Below are 14,108 nucleotides of genomic sequence, written 5' to 3' on the forward strand. Positions count from 1 at the left end.
TATACACACATGCTATAGGAATCCAGCTACGCTTGGGATGTTTCCTGTCCAATTACTGTTATTTTTACTGTGATTGAAACATTGAGAAATTGGTTCCATTATAGATTAATACTCCATATATATTTTGAATGGATAGGTCTATGGGTGGAATAGCAGAAACTCCCCAACAGACATGAAGGATCATTCGTTTCAGAAATAAGGCATACTTACAGTGTTCACTCTTTGGTGGGACAGAATGTTGGTAGAAGGAGCTCAGAAGTCTCAGTGCCAGTTGAAATTTGGCAGTTGGTTCCTTCCAGCTGTTCTTAAAGGTATTCTCCCTGCGGGGATTTAAAAGTGGCTCCTAGTTATGGCTTAAGATTTTTATGTTTAGCTATTTCTGTTTTGATTCTTCCCTTGGGAAAAAAAGAGAAAATGAGATGTTTAACCAGTAGTGAAGGGCTTATGAAGTTCTGTAGAGTTAGATCTAAATTATCACAACTGTCAATAGTTGGTAAAATCAGTGGGGAAAAAAGGCACCATGTATAAAACACATAATTTATTATTATTATTGTTATTATTATTATGATTATTATTATTAATGTTTTACTTTTCAGCTGGTTGTGGTGACATCAGGTAGACAACCCAAGAGAGAAAAAAGCAGAGATTCCTTGGAGTGATTTCAAGTCTCAGGCTTTTTCAGGATCTTTGAAGTAATAATTTGGGGATTGCTTACCATGCTTTTAAGTGTGCATCTGTTGAAGAGAAAGGAGAAAGAGAAAAAAACTTCTGAGGCTGAAGCTGCCTTTATTTAAAACAGTTTTTCAGTCTAAATCTTTTTTTCAAAAGGCAGACTTTTGTTGTGGATCATTTTATATTACTTTAAAGAGTTAAATATGTGAGAACTTAAAATGTATAACAAGTAACATGGAAATAGAGTAAATAAAAATATTAGAACATACTCCATATCCTCCTTACTTTACCAAGACATGGAGAATAAATGTGATTTTTGAAATTTTCTTTTCTTTTAGAGAAAATTGAATTTACAAAATAGATAAATTACAGAAGTGATTATACACATCGTAGAAGGGCTCTTCTATAGATGTCTCAAAATATATAGATAACAGCCGAATTTCTTTTTTTGTGCATTTTTAAATGTTTATTTATTTTTGAGAGAGAGCATACGGAAGGGGCAGAGAGAGGGGGGGACAGAAGATCTGAAGCGAGCTCCTGGCTGATGGCAGAAAGCCCGATACGGGGCTCAAACCCACAAACCATGAGATCATGACCTGAGCTGAAGTCAGCTGCTTAACTGACTGAGCCACCCAGGCACCCCAACAGATGAATTTCTTAACATATAGAAATCACAGTGCCTATTGTTCCATACACAAGGCATTGTGGTGAAGAACTTAGGTACTGCACAAAGCAAAATACTCCTGTCTCATACATAGAAGAAATTTGAGTGACCTACTCTGAATTTTACATCTATATAACACAATATGAAATAAAGAATTAGCAATTATGAAAGGAAGGAGCACTATTAATTATTGTATAGTTTTGTCATAAGTCAGAGAACTTTTTTCTTGAATTATCTAGAATATAGGCAAACAAGTAGCCTATAAAATGAGTACCATCTAAGACGCTTGAATTCACACTATGTAGATCTTGAGAAAGGCTACTTGGATGGATTTGAGTATTGATATTGAGCTATGGGACGTGATGTATACACAGTGAAGAAACTCTCACTGTACTTGAATTTCTAAAAGTCAATGACCCAGTAGACATTTTTGGTTGTTCAAAACTCTTTGTCAACCTTTCTTCCTAATACAAATACATGTCATGAAAGTTTGTTTCTGATATTATATAGAGAGTAGTATTGAAAACTTGTAAGATTAATTGTAATGAACATACCATACTAAAGTAAAATGATGAGGGGCACCTGGCTCAGTCAGTATTGCATGCAACTCCTGATCTCAAGGGTTGTGAGTTTGAGCCCCATGTTGGTGTAAAGATTACATAAGAAAATAATAAAGAAAGTAAAATTGTTCTTAAAAAATAAAATATGTTACAGAAGAAACTAATGATCAAAACCTAGTTCTGTTTTATTCAATCTCTTTATTATAGGATTGTTCCCGTTATCTGTAAGATGTTAAGTATGCAGATATAAAACAAATATTAAAATATTCCTGTAATATTTTCCTTTTGAAATGTCACATTTCTTAACTATTTGAACCATTTCCAGACTTTAGTCCAGGCATCTATCTCATATTTGGTTTACTCATACCTAACAAGAATAGGAAAATATAGATTTTTTTCTTTCCCCTGCAAAGCCAAAATACATGGAAAATTTCTTGCTATTTTCTCTAATAAGTTTAAACTACATCAGTTTTATTTTCTTAAAAAATTTAATATTTTAGATTTAAGAGTGAGATCCATTTTATATTTTACAATTAAGTATTTTCTAAAACTAAGGACTAATAAACAGCAGATCTTTGAAACTTCTTTATAAAAAGTTTACAATAAAAATGTGTGCAGTTTTACAAGTGATAATGTGAAATTTTATCTTAACCTGAACTGGAGTTTTAAATATTGTTTAGAAACTATTTATTACCCTAAGTTTATCCTTTTAGTTCTTTTCATTAAATTTTTTTTTTTACTCCTGTGAAGACTTTAACCAATATATTCCATTTTCCGTAGTCTAAAACAGTGTTTAGAAATATTGATGCTGAGTGCTATTGATTACTTTGATGACATTTTCTGAGTTTAATTTTTTCATTACCTAGCTATCGTTCAGAGACTGGCATTTTGATTTTTATAATTAATATTCTATGTACCAGGAATGGTATTTTTATTTTCTATTTATGAAGAATTGCGTAGCACAACCACTGTAAGTGATGTGCTGGTATGTTACCTTATAAATGCTCAAGGTACAGCTTCTAATGTTGAAAAATAGAAAAATAAATTGACCTTGATGAAGTGTGTCTTCTTTTGTCTGTTCCCAGGAAAGTTTATTTCAGGTATTTCTACTGCTGAAATGATTAGCGTTAACAGCTTTTTCCCTCCATTTTATTTTACAGGGTCTCTTCATCTTCCTGATATATGGGGTATACAACACAGAGGTAAGTCTGCTTGGAGTATCTCAAGGCTGACAGAGTGAATGAGAGAAATGACAGGTTTCTTATCTTGATAACTGAGGAACAAAGTTGGCTTTTCATATGAGTGTCCTACTGCCCTTCATGCTTGGACTAGCTTATATGCATCCCAGCTTACCATTAAACACTGACGCCCTGAATAAAGGGACAGCCTCATTTCTCACAGGCATTGACTAATATTTTACTACTGCCTTAAGTTTTGGAATTTTTAGTCTTTCTTTTAACACTTAGCTATCCTTGACGGTATTCAGGTTTTACAATTTAAGTGGCAGAATGCTTATAGGTAACTTCATGGAATTAGAATAATATTTCTTACCACCAAATGTTCATTAAATATTACCTTTTAAGTTTCTGCACAGGTTCAGAGAGGCCCATAAAGAATAATGAATAATCTTATGGTTTCAATGGTGAAGTTTCTCAGAGAAGTCATTTACTATTTAGTTATGAGCAGTTATTTAGTTAGAAATATTGTGAAAAAATGGACTTGAAATTTCACGAAGAAAATATACTATGTAAACGAATTATTGTGATGGTTCTAGTCGTTTTATGAAAAAAATTGTGATTTATATAGGCTTTGTTAGGCAAGTAGCTGGTTTAGATTTTGGCACGTTTAATATGAAAGTGAGTGCTTTGTGTACACTAGCCACTGAGTAGAGACTTGTGTGGTATTTGTTAGTCTCTGATTTCAAGATTTTACTTTGTAATTTTCCCTCAAGAAAAAAATTGTAATTTTGCATGCGTTTCTCAGCAGTCCATACTGGGGGAGGGCAGAGTGAATCCTAGTACACGTCTTAGAAGGGCCTGGTAGTCAGTTTTTCCTAAATAAGTAACATAAGGGGCTAGGCAACATTGTAACATTGCAAACAGAGTCATTAGCCAGACTGAAAAGGTATGTGGGCATTTAAATAACATCTGATGATGATGAAGTATGAGTGTGGGCGTGTTTTACAGGGCTGCAGCACCCGGATTACACGCGGTTTCCTTCTTCAGTAGCCTTCAGGTAGGTTGGCAGTAAAACAACTTTTTTTGTTGCAACGGTTTCAAAGCAGGCTCCTCCTATAAATGCAAAGGTACACGCCCACTATTAAAATATTTCCAACCTAAGAGGGATAACGGAAGAAATCTGTTTTAATAAATGTTGGGCATTTGAAGTTTACTGCTTTTAGGCAGAACCAAAAGTGCCCTAAGTGACCCACTTCTGGGTTTGGATTGTGATTCAATACCTAGACTACAAATTGTAAGCTAGAAAAAGCCCCAACATTCAGTCCTCAGTTTCCCCCATCTTGCCAGCCTCTTTCTCTGCAGCCCCCAAGCCACGCCGCAGTAAGGTCCCGCGTAATTCCGCCCTTTGGGTTCCACCCCCTGAGCGTCCTCCCCCAGAAGCCCTCACCCACGTCCAACTCCGTCAGTGCAGCCCACCAATCACGCCCGTTCGCCTGGAAGCCTCTTTCTACAGGGGACCCAAATCCCCGCCCCTCGAGCCCTGGGCCTCCCCTCCGCCCAACCGCCCCAGTGATTGACAGGCAGGCCGGGCGGAAGCTGCAGCGCAGGCGCCGTGGCTCCGCAGAGCTCCCCTCTGGCTGGGTTGAAGAGTTCCCAGCAGACACCGCGCCGCGGCTGCGCAGTACAGGGGAGGCTTTTAATTCCATTGTGGAGAGGACGGCGTTATTTTTATTAACTGGAGGCGACGGCGGCTGCGGCGGCGGCGGTACCCGTAAGTGTTGCCGGTGGGTCTGAGAGGGAGAGGGCGAGGCCCAGGGAAGAGTCCCAGGACCATGTGTGCTGGTGCCGGAGGCGACCGAGCTGGGAATTAGTGCTGGGCGCGTTGCGGTCTGGGCGGCGGCGCGGCGGGGTCCTGGGCGCTGCGGTGGTCCCGGCCCGGGGCCCGGTTCCACCCCCTTTCCTCCCTCTTCCCTCTTCCTCCTCCTCTCCTCAGCCAGGCCTCCTTCGGGGTATGAAAATCGGCAGTGGGTTCCTGAGTGGCGGCGGTGGTACCGGCAGTAGCGGTGGTAGCGGCTCCGGCGGCGGTGGTAGTAGCGGCGGCGGCAGCGGCGGCAGCGGCAGCAGCAGGAGGGCAGAGATGGAACCCACCTTTCCCCAGGGTATGGTTATGTTCAACCACCGGCTTCCCCCGGTCACCAGCTTCACCCGGCCGGCGGGGTCGGCCGCCCCTCCCCCGCAGTGCGTGTTATCCTCCTCTACCTCCGCAGCCCCGGCCGCTGAGCCCCCCCCTCCGCCAGCCCCGGACATGACTTTCAAGAAGGAGCCGGCGGCGTCAGCCGCGGCCTTCCCCTCGCAGAGGACCTCCTGGGGATTCTTGCAGTCTTTGGTTAGCATCAAACAGGAGAAACCCGCAGATCCTGAGGAGCAGCAGTCCCACCACCACCATCACCACCACCACTATGGGGGGCTGTTCGCTGGGGCTGAGGAGAGATCTCCTGGCCTAGGAGGCGGGGATGGGGGGAGCCACGGCGTCATCCAGGACCTCAGTATTCTCCACCAGCATGCCCAGCAGCAACCAGCCCAGCACCACCGTGACGTATTGCTCAGCAGCAGTAGCAGGACTGATGACCACCATGGCAGTGAGGAGCCAAAGCAGGACACTAATGTCAAAAAGGCAAAGAGGCCAAAGCCAGAATCTCAGGGAATCAAAGCCAAGAGGAAGCCAAGTGCATCATCCAAACCTTCTTTGGTTGGAGATGGAGAAGGTGCCATCCTCTCCCCAAGTCAGAAACCTCATATCTGTGATCACTGTAGTGCTGCTTTCAGAAGCTCCTATCACCTGCGGAGACATGTCCTCATTCATACTGGAGAACGACCTTTCCAGTGCAGCCAGTGTAGTATGGGTTTCATTCAGAAATACCTACTACAGAGACATGAGAAAATTCATAGTAGAGAGAAGCCATTTGGATGTGATCAGTGCAGCATGAAGTTTATTCAGAAGTACCATATGGAGAGACACAAGAGGACGCATAGTGGAGAAAAGCCATATAAATGTGACACTTGCCAACAGTATTTTTCAAGGACTGATAGACTGTTGAAGCACAGGCGCACATGTGGTGAAGCCATAGCTAAAGGAGCCGCTGGTGCAGAACCTGGGTCATCAACCCATAGCAGTATGGGTAATCTGGCTGTGTTGTCTCAGGGAAATACAAGTTCTTCAAGGAGAAAAACGAAGTCAAAAAGTATAGCTGTTGAAAATAAGGAACATAAGACTGGTAAAACAAGTGAATCACAAATTTCAAATAATATAAACATGCAGAGTTACTCAGTAGAAATGCCTACTGTGTCTTCCAGTGGAGGCATAATTGGCACTGGTATTGATGAACTGCAGAAAAGGGTGCCAAAACTGATCTTTAAGAAAGGAAGCAGAAAGAATACAGAGAAAAGCTACCTTAATTTTGTGTCACCATTACCAGACATCATTGGACAGAAGTCCTTGTCTGGGAAACCAGGTGGCTCACTTGGCATAGTTTCGAATAATAGTGTGGAGACTATTAGTCTTCTCCAAAGTACCAGTGGTAAACAAGGTCAAATAAGTAGTAATTATGATGATGCCATGCAGTTTTCAAAGAAAAGAAGATATTTACCAACTGCCAGCAGCAACAGTGCCTTTTCTATAAATGTAGGACACATGGTCTCCCAACAGTCCGTCATTCAGTCTGCAGGTGTCAGTGTTTTGGACAATGAGACTCCATTGTCCCTTATTGACTCCTCAGCTCTAAATGCTGAAATTAAGTCTTGTCATGACAAGTCTGGAATTCCTGATGAGGTTTTACAAAGTATTTTGGATCAATACTCCAACAAATCAGAAAGCCAGAAAGAGGATCCTTTCAACATAACGGAACCACGAGTGGATTTACACACCTCAGGAGAACACTCAGAGTTGGTTCAAGAAGAAAATTTGAGCCCAGGCACCCAAACATCTTCAAGTGATAAGGCAAGCATGTTGCAAGAATACTCCAAATACCTCCAACAGGCTTTTGAAAAATCCACTAATGCAGGTTTTACTCTTGGACACGGTTTCCAGTTTGTCAGTTTGTCTTCACCTCTCCACAACCACACTTTATTTCCAGAAAAACAAATATACACTACATCTCCCTTGGAGTGTGGTTTCGGCCAATCTGTTACCTCAGTGTTGCCATCTTCATTGCCAAAGCCTCCTTTTGGGATGTTGTTTGGATCTCAACCAGGTCTTTATTTATCTGCTTTGGATGCTACACATCAGCAGTTGACACCTTCCCAGGAGCTGGATGATCTGATAGATTCTCAGAAGAATTTAGAGACTTCGTCAGCCTTCCAGTCCTCATCTCAGAAATTGACTAGCCAGAAGGAACAACAGAAAAATTTAGAGTCCTCAACAAGCTTTCAGATTCCATCTCAGGAGTTAGCTAGCCAGATAGATCCTCAGAAAGACATAGAGCCTAGAACAACGTACCAGATTGAGAACTTTGCACAAGCGTTTGGTTCTCAGTTTAAGTCGGGCAGCAGGGTGCCAATGACCTTCATCACTAACTCTAATGGAGAAGTGGACCATAGAGTAAGGACTTCAGTGTCAGATTTCTCAGGGTATACAAATATGATGTCTGATGTAAGTGAGCCATGTAGTACGAGAGTAAAGACACCCACCAGCCAAAGTTACAGGTAAGGTCCCCAAAGTGACCAGGCTGGAGGTCTAATGTAATTTTGTTTTATTTTGAGAACACTGCCATTGGAATGTTTCTACACGATCCTATTAAGAATAATGTAATGCCCTTTCAATGCAACTTTTCATATTTAGTTTATTTTGTTAGTGTGATTTTAGCTCTGTTTGTATTATGATTTTTAATCAAAATCAATAGATTAAAAATAGTTTGACATTCAAAGTGACAATGTTTAGCAATCAAATTTACATGTATAGATTGTCAGGGAATAGCCCAAAAGTTTTAAATGCAAAAAAACCACAAAAATACAAAAAAAAAAACAAAAAAAGCAAAAAAAAAAAAAAAACAAAAACAAAAACAAACAAAAAAAAACCTACAAAAAAGACAAAAAAACCCCACAAAAAAAAAAAAAAACTTTGTTGCTAGGATTAAGGTTATTCTAATTGCTTTACTCTCAGGAAAGTGTAATAACGCATGGGAATTCTGTACGTTATCACTGTAATGGAATATCCAATTTACAGATAGTATGATAATACATTTTATCATTTAAGTAAGGGATCGAAAACATTTCAAATTGCTCTATCTGGGCTGATATACATTTCATCATTTTAAGTAAGGGATCGAAAACATTTCAAATTGCTGTCTCCATCTAGGCTGATCCAAAATTCTGAGATGTTGGCTACCTATGTTTTGTTGCAGCTTTTAAATGTACTCTGAACTTCCAAACCATTCATTCCAGCCTGGTAGAACAAATATTCTTGGATCTTTGATCAAAGCCTGGAATGATAGCTTTAATAAAAGAAGAAGAAAAAATAGCACCCTCTCCTTATCCCAACTGTAACAGGGCTGTAGTTCCATTAGGAGTTATGATATCTGGCACAGTGTTGACACCCAAGTGGTTGGTTGGATCCAGTATTAGAACCCAAGTTGGAATTACATAATTTTTTGAAATTTGGGGTATGCATTATTTATTATACATGGCTTAAAGCATCGTTTTCTTGTCTGTGTTATTACGTGTCACCCACACTTCTGTTTTTTTGTTCTTTTCTTGACTTACCCTCTTTCTTAAAGTTCTGAGCCTGCCTTGTTCCCTCTTCTCTCTGGACAGTTTCAATTTTAGAATGATTTACATTCCATTAGGTAACTCATTAGGCATTTTATATGCCTTGTGGCATTCAAATACTAAATAATAGGATAAACAACCCCCCATCTTTAAAAAAAAAAAAAAAAAACATAGAGATTTCCATGTATAATAAAGCCCCACCTAGTCTGAGCTACAGATACTGTTAATAAGGTTGTAATTCCAACTGGTGACCTAGCTAATGTGAGGAATAAGTGTCTGCATTTAGTAGTGACATCAGAACCTCTTTGTGAAATTGCAGCCTTTAATGTACATTTTAAAAGGGTGCATTAGTCAGTATTGTACAGGGGTCTTGTAAAGTCATCAAAACTTGCTATGAACGCTAATTGCCATTTGAAGCTACTGATAAGACAGTGGCTTTGCTCTAAACCACTTTTTAGCAACTGTATTTTTTTCCTGATTATATTTTTTAATGTACTTTGATGTTTATGCTGATGAGTTTTTTATGTACTTTTGGTGATGTTTCAGTCTTATGTACTCTTCTGACGTCAGAAAAGTACCACTGGTTGTTTGCAGTCTTATTGTGTAATCAGCCTACCACAGGCTTCCATGTATAATAAAGTAATTAATATTGTGCAAGTGTAAAACACTTCTGTTATGAAAGCAGTGTTTGGAAAATAAGAAATTATTAAAAATGGTTACAAAATATTAGTTAATTTCCTTTCCCCACTTTCCTCCCTTAAGTCTGCTTACCAGCTAAAGGGTCACCTATTTGTCATTGCAAGATTCTTAGAAAATGTGTTTAATCCTCTTAAATACATCAATACTAAAACGTCTGTATTTCTTATTTTGGTAAGTGCGGTAAGTTCTATTGGGTACAGAGTACAAGCTGTAATCAAAGGATGGAGAGGACCTTTACCACTGTATCTCTTAAGCTGTATGATTTTTCTCCAGTGTTTGTTTTATACAGGTTTTGAATTTCTTTAACTTTTATTGTGTGTACTGAATACTGCATATGTATTATTCTGATTGTTTGCTCTAGTTTACTACCAATAAAAGACCTGTTAATCACAAAATTGAAGAAAGGAGATATCACTTAATATCCAGTAACATTTTTCAGTTTTTTTCATGAACTACATTTTCTAAAATATTCACATCAGTGGTATAACTTTCAGTTTAGAGACTTAGAGACTTGTATTTCTATTGTTTTTTTTTTAACTTAAGTATTTCATGTTTTTAGGTTTATTTTATTTGAAAACTGGTTGAGCATTTTGTGTTTGAGGTGCACTATATGGAAGGGTAGAAAGTTAATATGTAAATTAGAACATGTTTTGTTGAAATTGGTTATGTATCCTAAGTATTACATCAGAGAGACTATTGAGGCCTCACTTAAAATCAGATTCCAATATCTTTTGGTTCTAGATGCATCCTTTTTGCCTCAAAAAGGCTGTAATAACAGTAGGGCACAAAAAGGGCCTTGAGCATTTTTAGTAGGAAAACTATTAGTCATAGTCTAACAATGTGTAAAAAAGTTGAAAGTATAGATATCCGAAGGAAAGAGGTAAGACATTTAAATATTGAAGATGCAGAAGAGATGTTTGAAAGTAAGTACCTTTTAAAGATGGAGAAAAAATTGTGGGTGGCTATGTAAAATCATGAGAAAATTGTGCTTTGAAATTCAGTAGCTACAAATGTTGAATTAAGGAGTAAAAATATTAAAGGATAGAATAGGTCTTTGAAGCTTTGCTTTTTTGGGGTATATGATACTATTACAGGGAAATGATAAATTATATTAGACATAAACATGGGTTTGTCTCTAGAGAAATAATCTGCTGGGCCCATATGATTGGGAAAAGTAAATTAGTTCTTTCTTTGCCAAGGTCATTTCCTAGCTTTGGTATTTTCTCGAACAAGACCGCTAAACAGAATCTCCCTGATTCTGCATTCAAATCCAATTCTTAATTTTTCTGCACAGATGACTGACTTTTCCATTGTAGGTTAACCTTAACATTTTTTTTTTTTTTTACCCACCTACCCCCCCCCCCCCCCCCGTTTTCTTCTGTTTGTGGAATGGCCATATTTGAATATGGTCATTTTATTTTATTTTATTTATTTTTTTAATTTTTTTTTCAACGTTTTTATTTATTTTTGGGACAGAGAGAGACAGAGCATGAACAGGGGAGGGGCAGAGAGAGAGGGAGACACAGAATCGGAAACAGGCTCCAGGCTCTGAGCCATCAGCCCAGAGCCTGACGCGGGGCTCGAACTCACGGACCGCGAGATTGTGACCTGGCTGAAGTCGGACGCTTAACCGACTGCGCCACCCAGGCGCCCCTGAATATGGTCATTTTAAAATTAAGGTTTTTACTTTCAAGATGTTAGGGTATGAAGTAGAAAACTGTTGTGTTGCTGTACATTCAGGATGAATGTACCATAATTTAGCAGTTGCTAGTCAGTAATTTGTGTGGTAATTCAATAATGAGAACAGAAATACGTGGAAAAAGATCTGTGCTTAATTTTTTTTTCTTTATTAGTAAGCTCTACCGCTAGTGTGGGGTTCGAACTCACGACCCGTAGATCAAGAGTCACATGCTCTAACGACTGGGTCAGTCAGGTGGCCCTGTACTTAAAATTTTTAATATTTCTAAAAAATTGCAAACAGTGATACAAATATTTCTGCCTCACATTTAGTTTTCTGTATTACATTAATCAGGTGAGAAAGGCAAAACTTTTTGTTCATTCCTGGTATCTGGCATTTTGTAGTTTCTTGTAATTAGTAGCATTTAAGCCTGAACTGGGTGACAGTTTGAGCAATAGGACATACACAGTCCTTAGCTTCCAAATTTGTAGGTCTTGTTAAACTAAAGAACTTTCTTCAAATGAAAATTAACTTCTGAACTTCAAAGTTATGTTTTTAGAGTAAACTACATCTGAAGACTTACCATTTTTTGAGTTTTATGGTCTTCATGTTTTCTGTGATCCATAATGACAGGTTTTAATTTTTAAAACGTGATGCAAGATTCCTTTGTTGGTGCTATGATACTCATACCATCTATGAAAGGATAACGAGTTCCTGGCAGATTTTGAGGGAAAATGTGTTAGTTCCACTTGTTATTTACGTCCTTAGTCATTGATTACTTAAAATGAACATTAACATAAAGACAGCATTAGGAATTCTATTGTCTTATCCTTGATCAAAAAACTTGAAAATAAATCCTCTGAAATTATAGTGAGTTTAAACCATACAGAGGGCATACAATTCTAAAATTATTTCTCATTTTTACCTGTTTCGCTTTTTAAAAAAGTATTGACTGCATGTGAGTGACCAACGTAAGTAGATTCTACTGTAAGATTTTCATGAACCTTTGCTCTAGGGAGAACTATATATAACATTTTTAGTGTCTCAAACTCTGGGCAGCTGATGAGAGAATTGATATCTCCCCACCCCCATTCGTTACCAGAAATATATTTGCACATGAAAGTTTACAAGCCAATTTGTATACTCACAATAACCACCCCTCTCCTCAAAATGAACAAACTCCAATAAAAAATTCTTAACCTGTGGACCTTAAAGATTCCCTGCCTTGGGGCGCCTAGCAGGCTCAGTGGCAAGAATACTCAACTCTTTATCTCAGGGTCGTGAGTTCGAGCCCCACATTGGGTGTAGAGATTACTAAAAAAATAAATAAGCTTAAAAAAAAAAAAAAGAATCTCTGCCTTAGAAGAATGCCTAAATATTGAAATTTTGTGTTATAAATAGTCATTACCTAAATTAAGCGTCAGATACTAGGCATACTTAAAAGTTTCCTTATCTGCAATTTAATTAGTTACTTAGCATTTATGGAACCACATTTAGGTTACATAAGGCCATAAAGTTTTATGATAAAGCTGGTCAGATAATTAGTGGAATATAATTCTCTGCACAGTTTCCCATCTGATAATAAGTACCATAGAGACGCTAAACGTGACAATTGTTCAGTATTTTCAATCAACAAAGAAATGTGTTAACAGTGTATAATAACTACAGTCAACCATTATGCTGCTTCAGTTGCACAGGAGTAGCGTCCCTCATAAGCAAGTATATTGATAAAAATGAAAGCCCACAGCCACCCCACATCTTTTTGCCTAAAGAATAATACTGAGTTCTTAATAACATGAAAACTCTGCTTCATACAGCCTGAGTGTGACTAGCTAGGTTGAAATATACTGTGCAAGATAAACCTTGAGAAGTATGTTGTTACATGTTGAGATAAGTATCTCTTGGGAAATGTAGACAAACAGCTGGAGAAAAATGTAATGATTTGGATCTTCTACTCCAAAGGGAAAATTTTGTTTCCTATGTTTATGTAGGGAGTAAAAGAATAATGAGCAGAGGTTGTGTGTTAAGGGAGGTAAGGAATATGTTAGAAGAGAAGGAAAGGAATAGGTTTGAAGGAAAATAGGGAATATAAAATTTACTCCAATATTGATAAGGGTCCTGGGGAATTTAAGTAACTAGAAAGGTAAAGGAGATCTTTGAAAAACTGTTCGTATTTTGTCATTCTCTCAGTTCAGACTTCTTTAGGTACTTTGGTTTGGTATGAACTTTAGTACTATTGTGGAACAATTAATAAATAACTCTTAACAGACAACTGTGGTGAACTTCTGTTTACATTCCCAATCTAGGAAAAAGATGGCTAATCTTTGTGTTTATATATTAAATCTTTTTTTTAGTAACTCATAAAGTCACACAGTTCCCATTGGTTGGTGAGAATTGCAAATAACTTTTCTTACCAAAACAATTGCAGTCAAAATTATTGTTATATGTGTTGAACTGAATATGCACAGAATTGAGGAATTAAGACAAAATCTCTGAATCAACATCCCCAACCACCAAGAAAGAGATGTACAAGTACAGTGTATAAAGGCATATTGTGTTCTGACAAAGAAAAAGTGTGAGTGTAACATGTTGGAAACTCCCTAATTATTATTTTCTAGGTTTTGCTTTGAAAAGTGTTGTTTAATTTTAACTTGTGACTGACTCATTTGTTCATTCTACTTTATACAAGATCTTGTTTTTATAAGCATTATCTATTGGAAAATTAAAAGGAGCTAAAGTTTAATCTTGATTTTTGAGATAAATACAGCTTTTTAAATCTGGGAGTGACATTTTTAGATTAATTTTTTAACAGTGGATTGCAAAATTGAATGACAAGATCAGCAATGTAACTATTTTATGTTTGGTTGCACATAAACTAGGCTCTTCCTACAAGG

General features: G+C 38.0%; 1 protein-coding gene across 4 annotated transcripts; it reads left to right on the top strand.

Moving 5' to 3' along the window:
• Window positions 1-603: 603 nt before the first annotated feature.
• Window positions 604-9,931, top strand: ZNF281 (zinc finger protein 281). Of its 4 annotated transcripts, XM_086694733.1 has the most exons (4): window positions 604-692; window positions 3,057-3,098; window positions 4,083-4,131; window positions 5,068-9,931. In XM_086694733.1, exons 2-4 carry the CDS (start codon window positions 3,079-3,081, stop codon window positions 7,777-7,779), a joined length of 2,781 nt encoding a protein of 926 aa, XP_086550859.1. In that variant the 5' UTR covers window positions 604-692; window positions 3,057-3,078; the 3' UTR covers window positions 7,780-9,931. The 4 variants fall into 4 exon arrangements, with proteins under 4 accessions (XP_086550859.1, XP_025776995.2, XP_086550860.1 ...); XM_025921210.2 differs by lacking the exons at window positions 604-692; window positions 3,057-3,098; window positions 4,083-4,131 and adding an exon at window positions 4,692-4,845 and having other exon boundaries at window positions 5,072-9,931; XM_086694734.1 differs by lacking the exons at window positions 604-692; window positions 3,057-3,098; window positions 4,083-4,131 and adding an exon at window positions 4,745-4,845.
• The last annotated feature ends 4,177 nt before the right edge of the window (window positions 9,932-14,108 follow it).

Source organism: Puma concolor, chromosome E4 (assembly GCF_028749965.1).
Source record: "Puma concolor isolate L17-30 chromosome E4, mPumCon1.1.hap2, whole genome shotgun sequence".
Lineage (NCBI taxonomy): Eukaryota > Metazoa > Chordata > Mammalia > Carnivora > Felidae > Puma > Puma concolor.

What these genes read in the sequence shown, in the direction of transcription:
- ZNF281 (XM_086694733.1), top strand. Translation starts at nt 3,079, where the DNA reads ATGGGGTATACAACACAGAG. An exon ending in ATGGGGTATACAACACAGAG is followed by an intron (nt 3,099 to 4,082) that starts GTAAGTCTGCTT and finishes CGTGTTTTACAG; the next exon opens with GGCTGCAGCACCCGGATTAC. An exon ending in CCTTCTTCAGTAGCCTTCAG is followed by an intron (nt 4,132 to 5,067) that starts GTAGGTTGGCAG and finishes TCCTCTCCTCAG; the next exon opens with CCAGGCCTCCTTCGGGGTAT.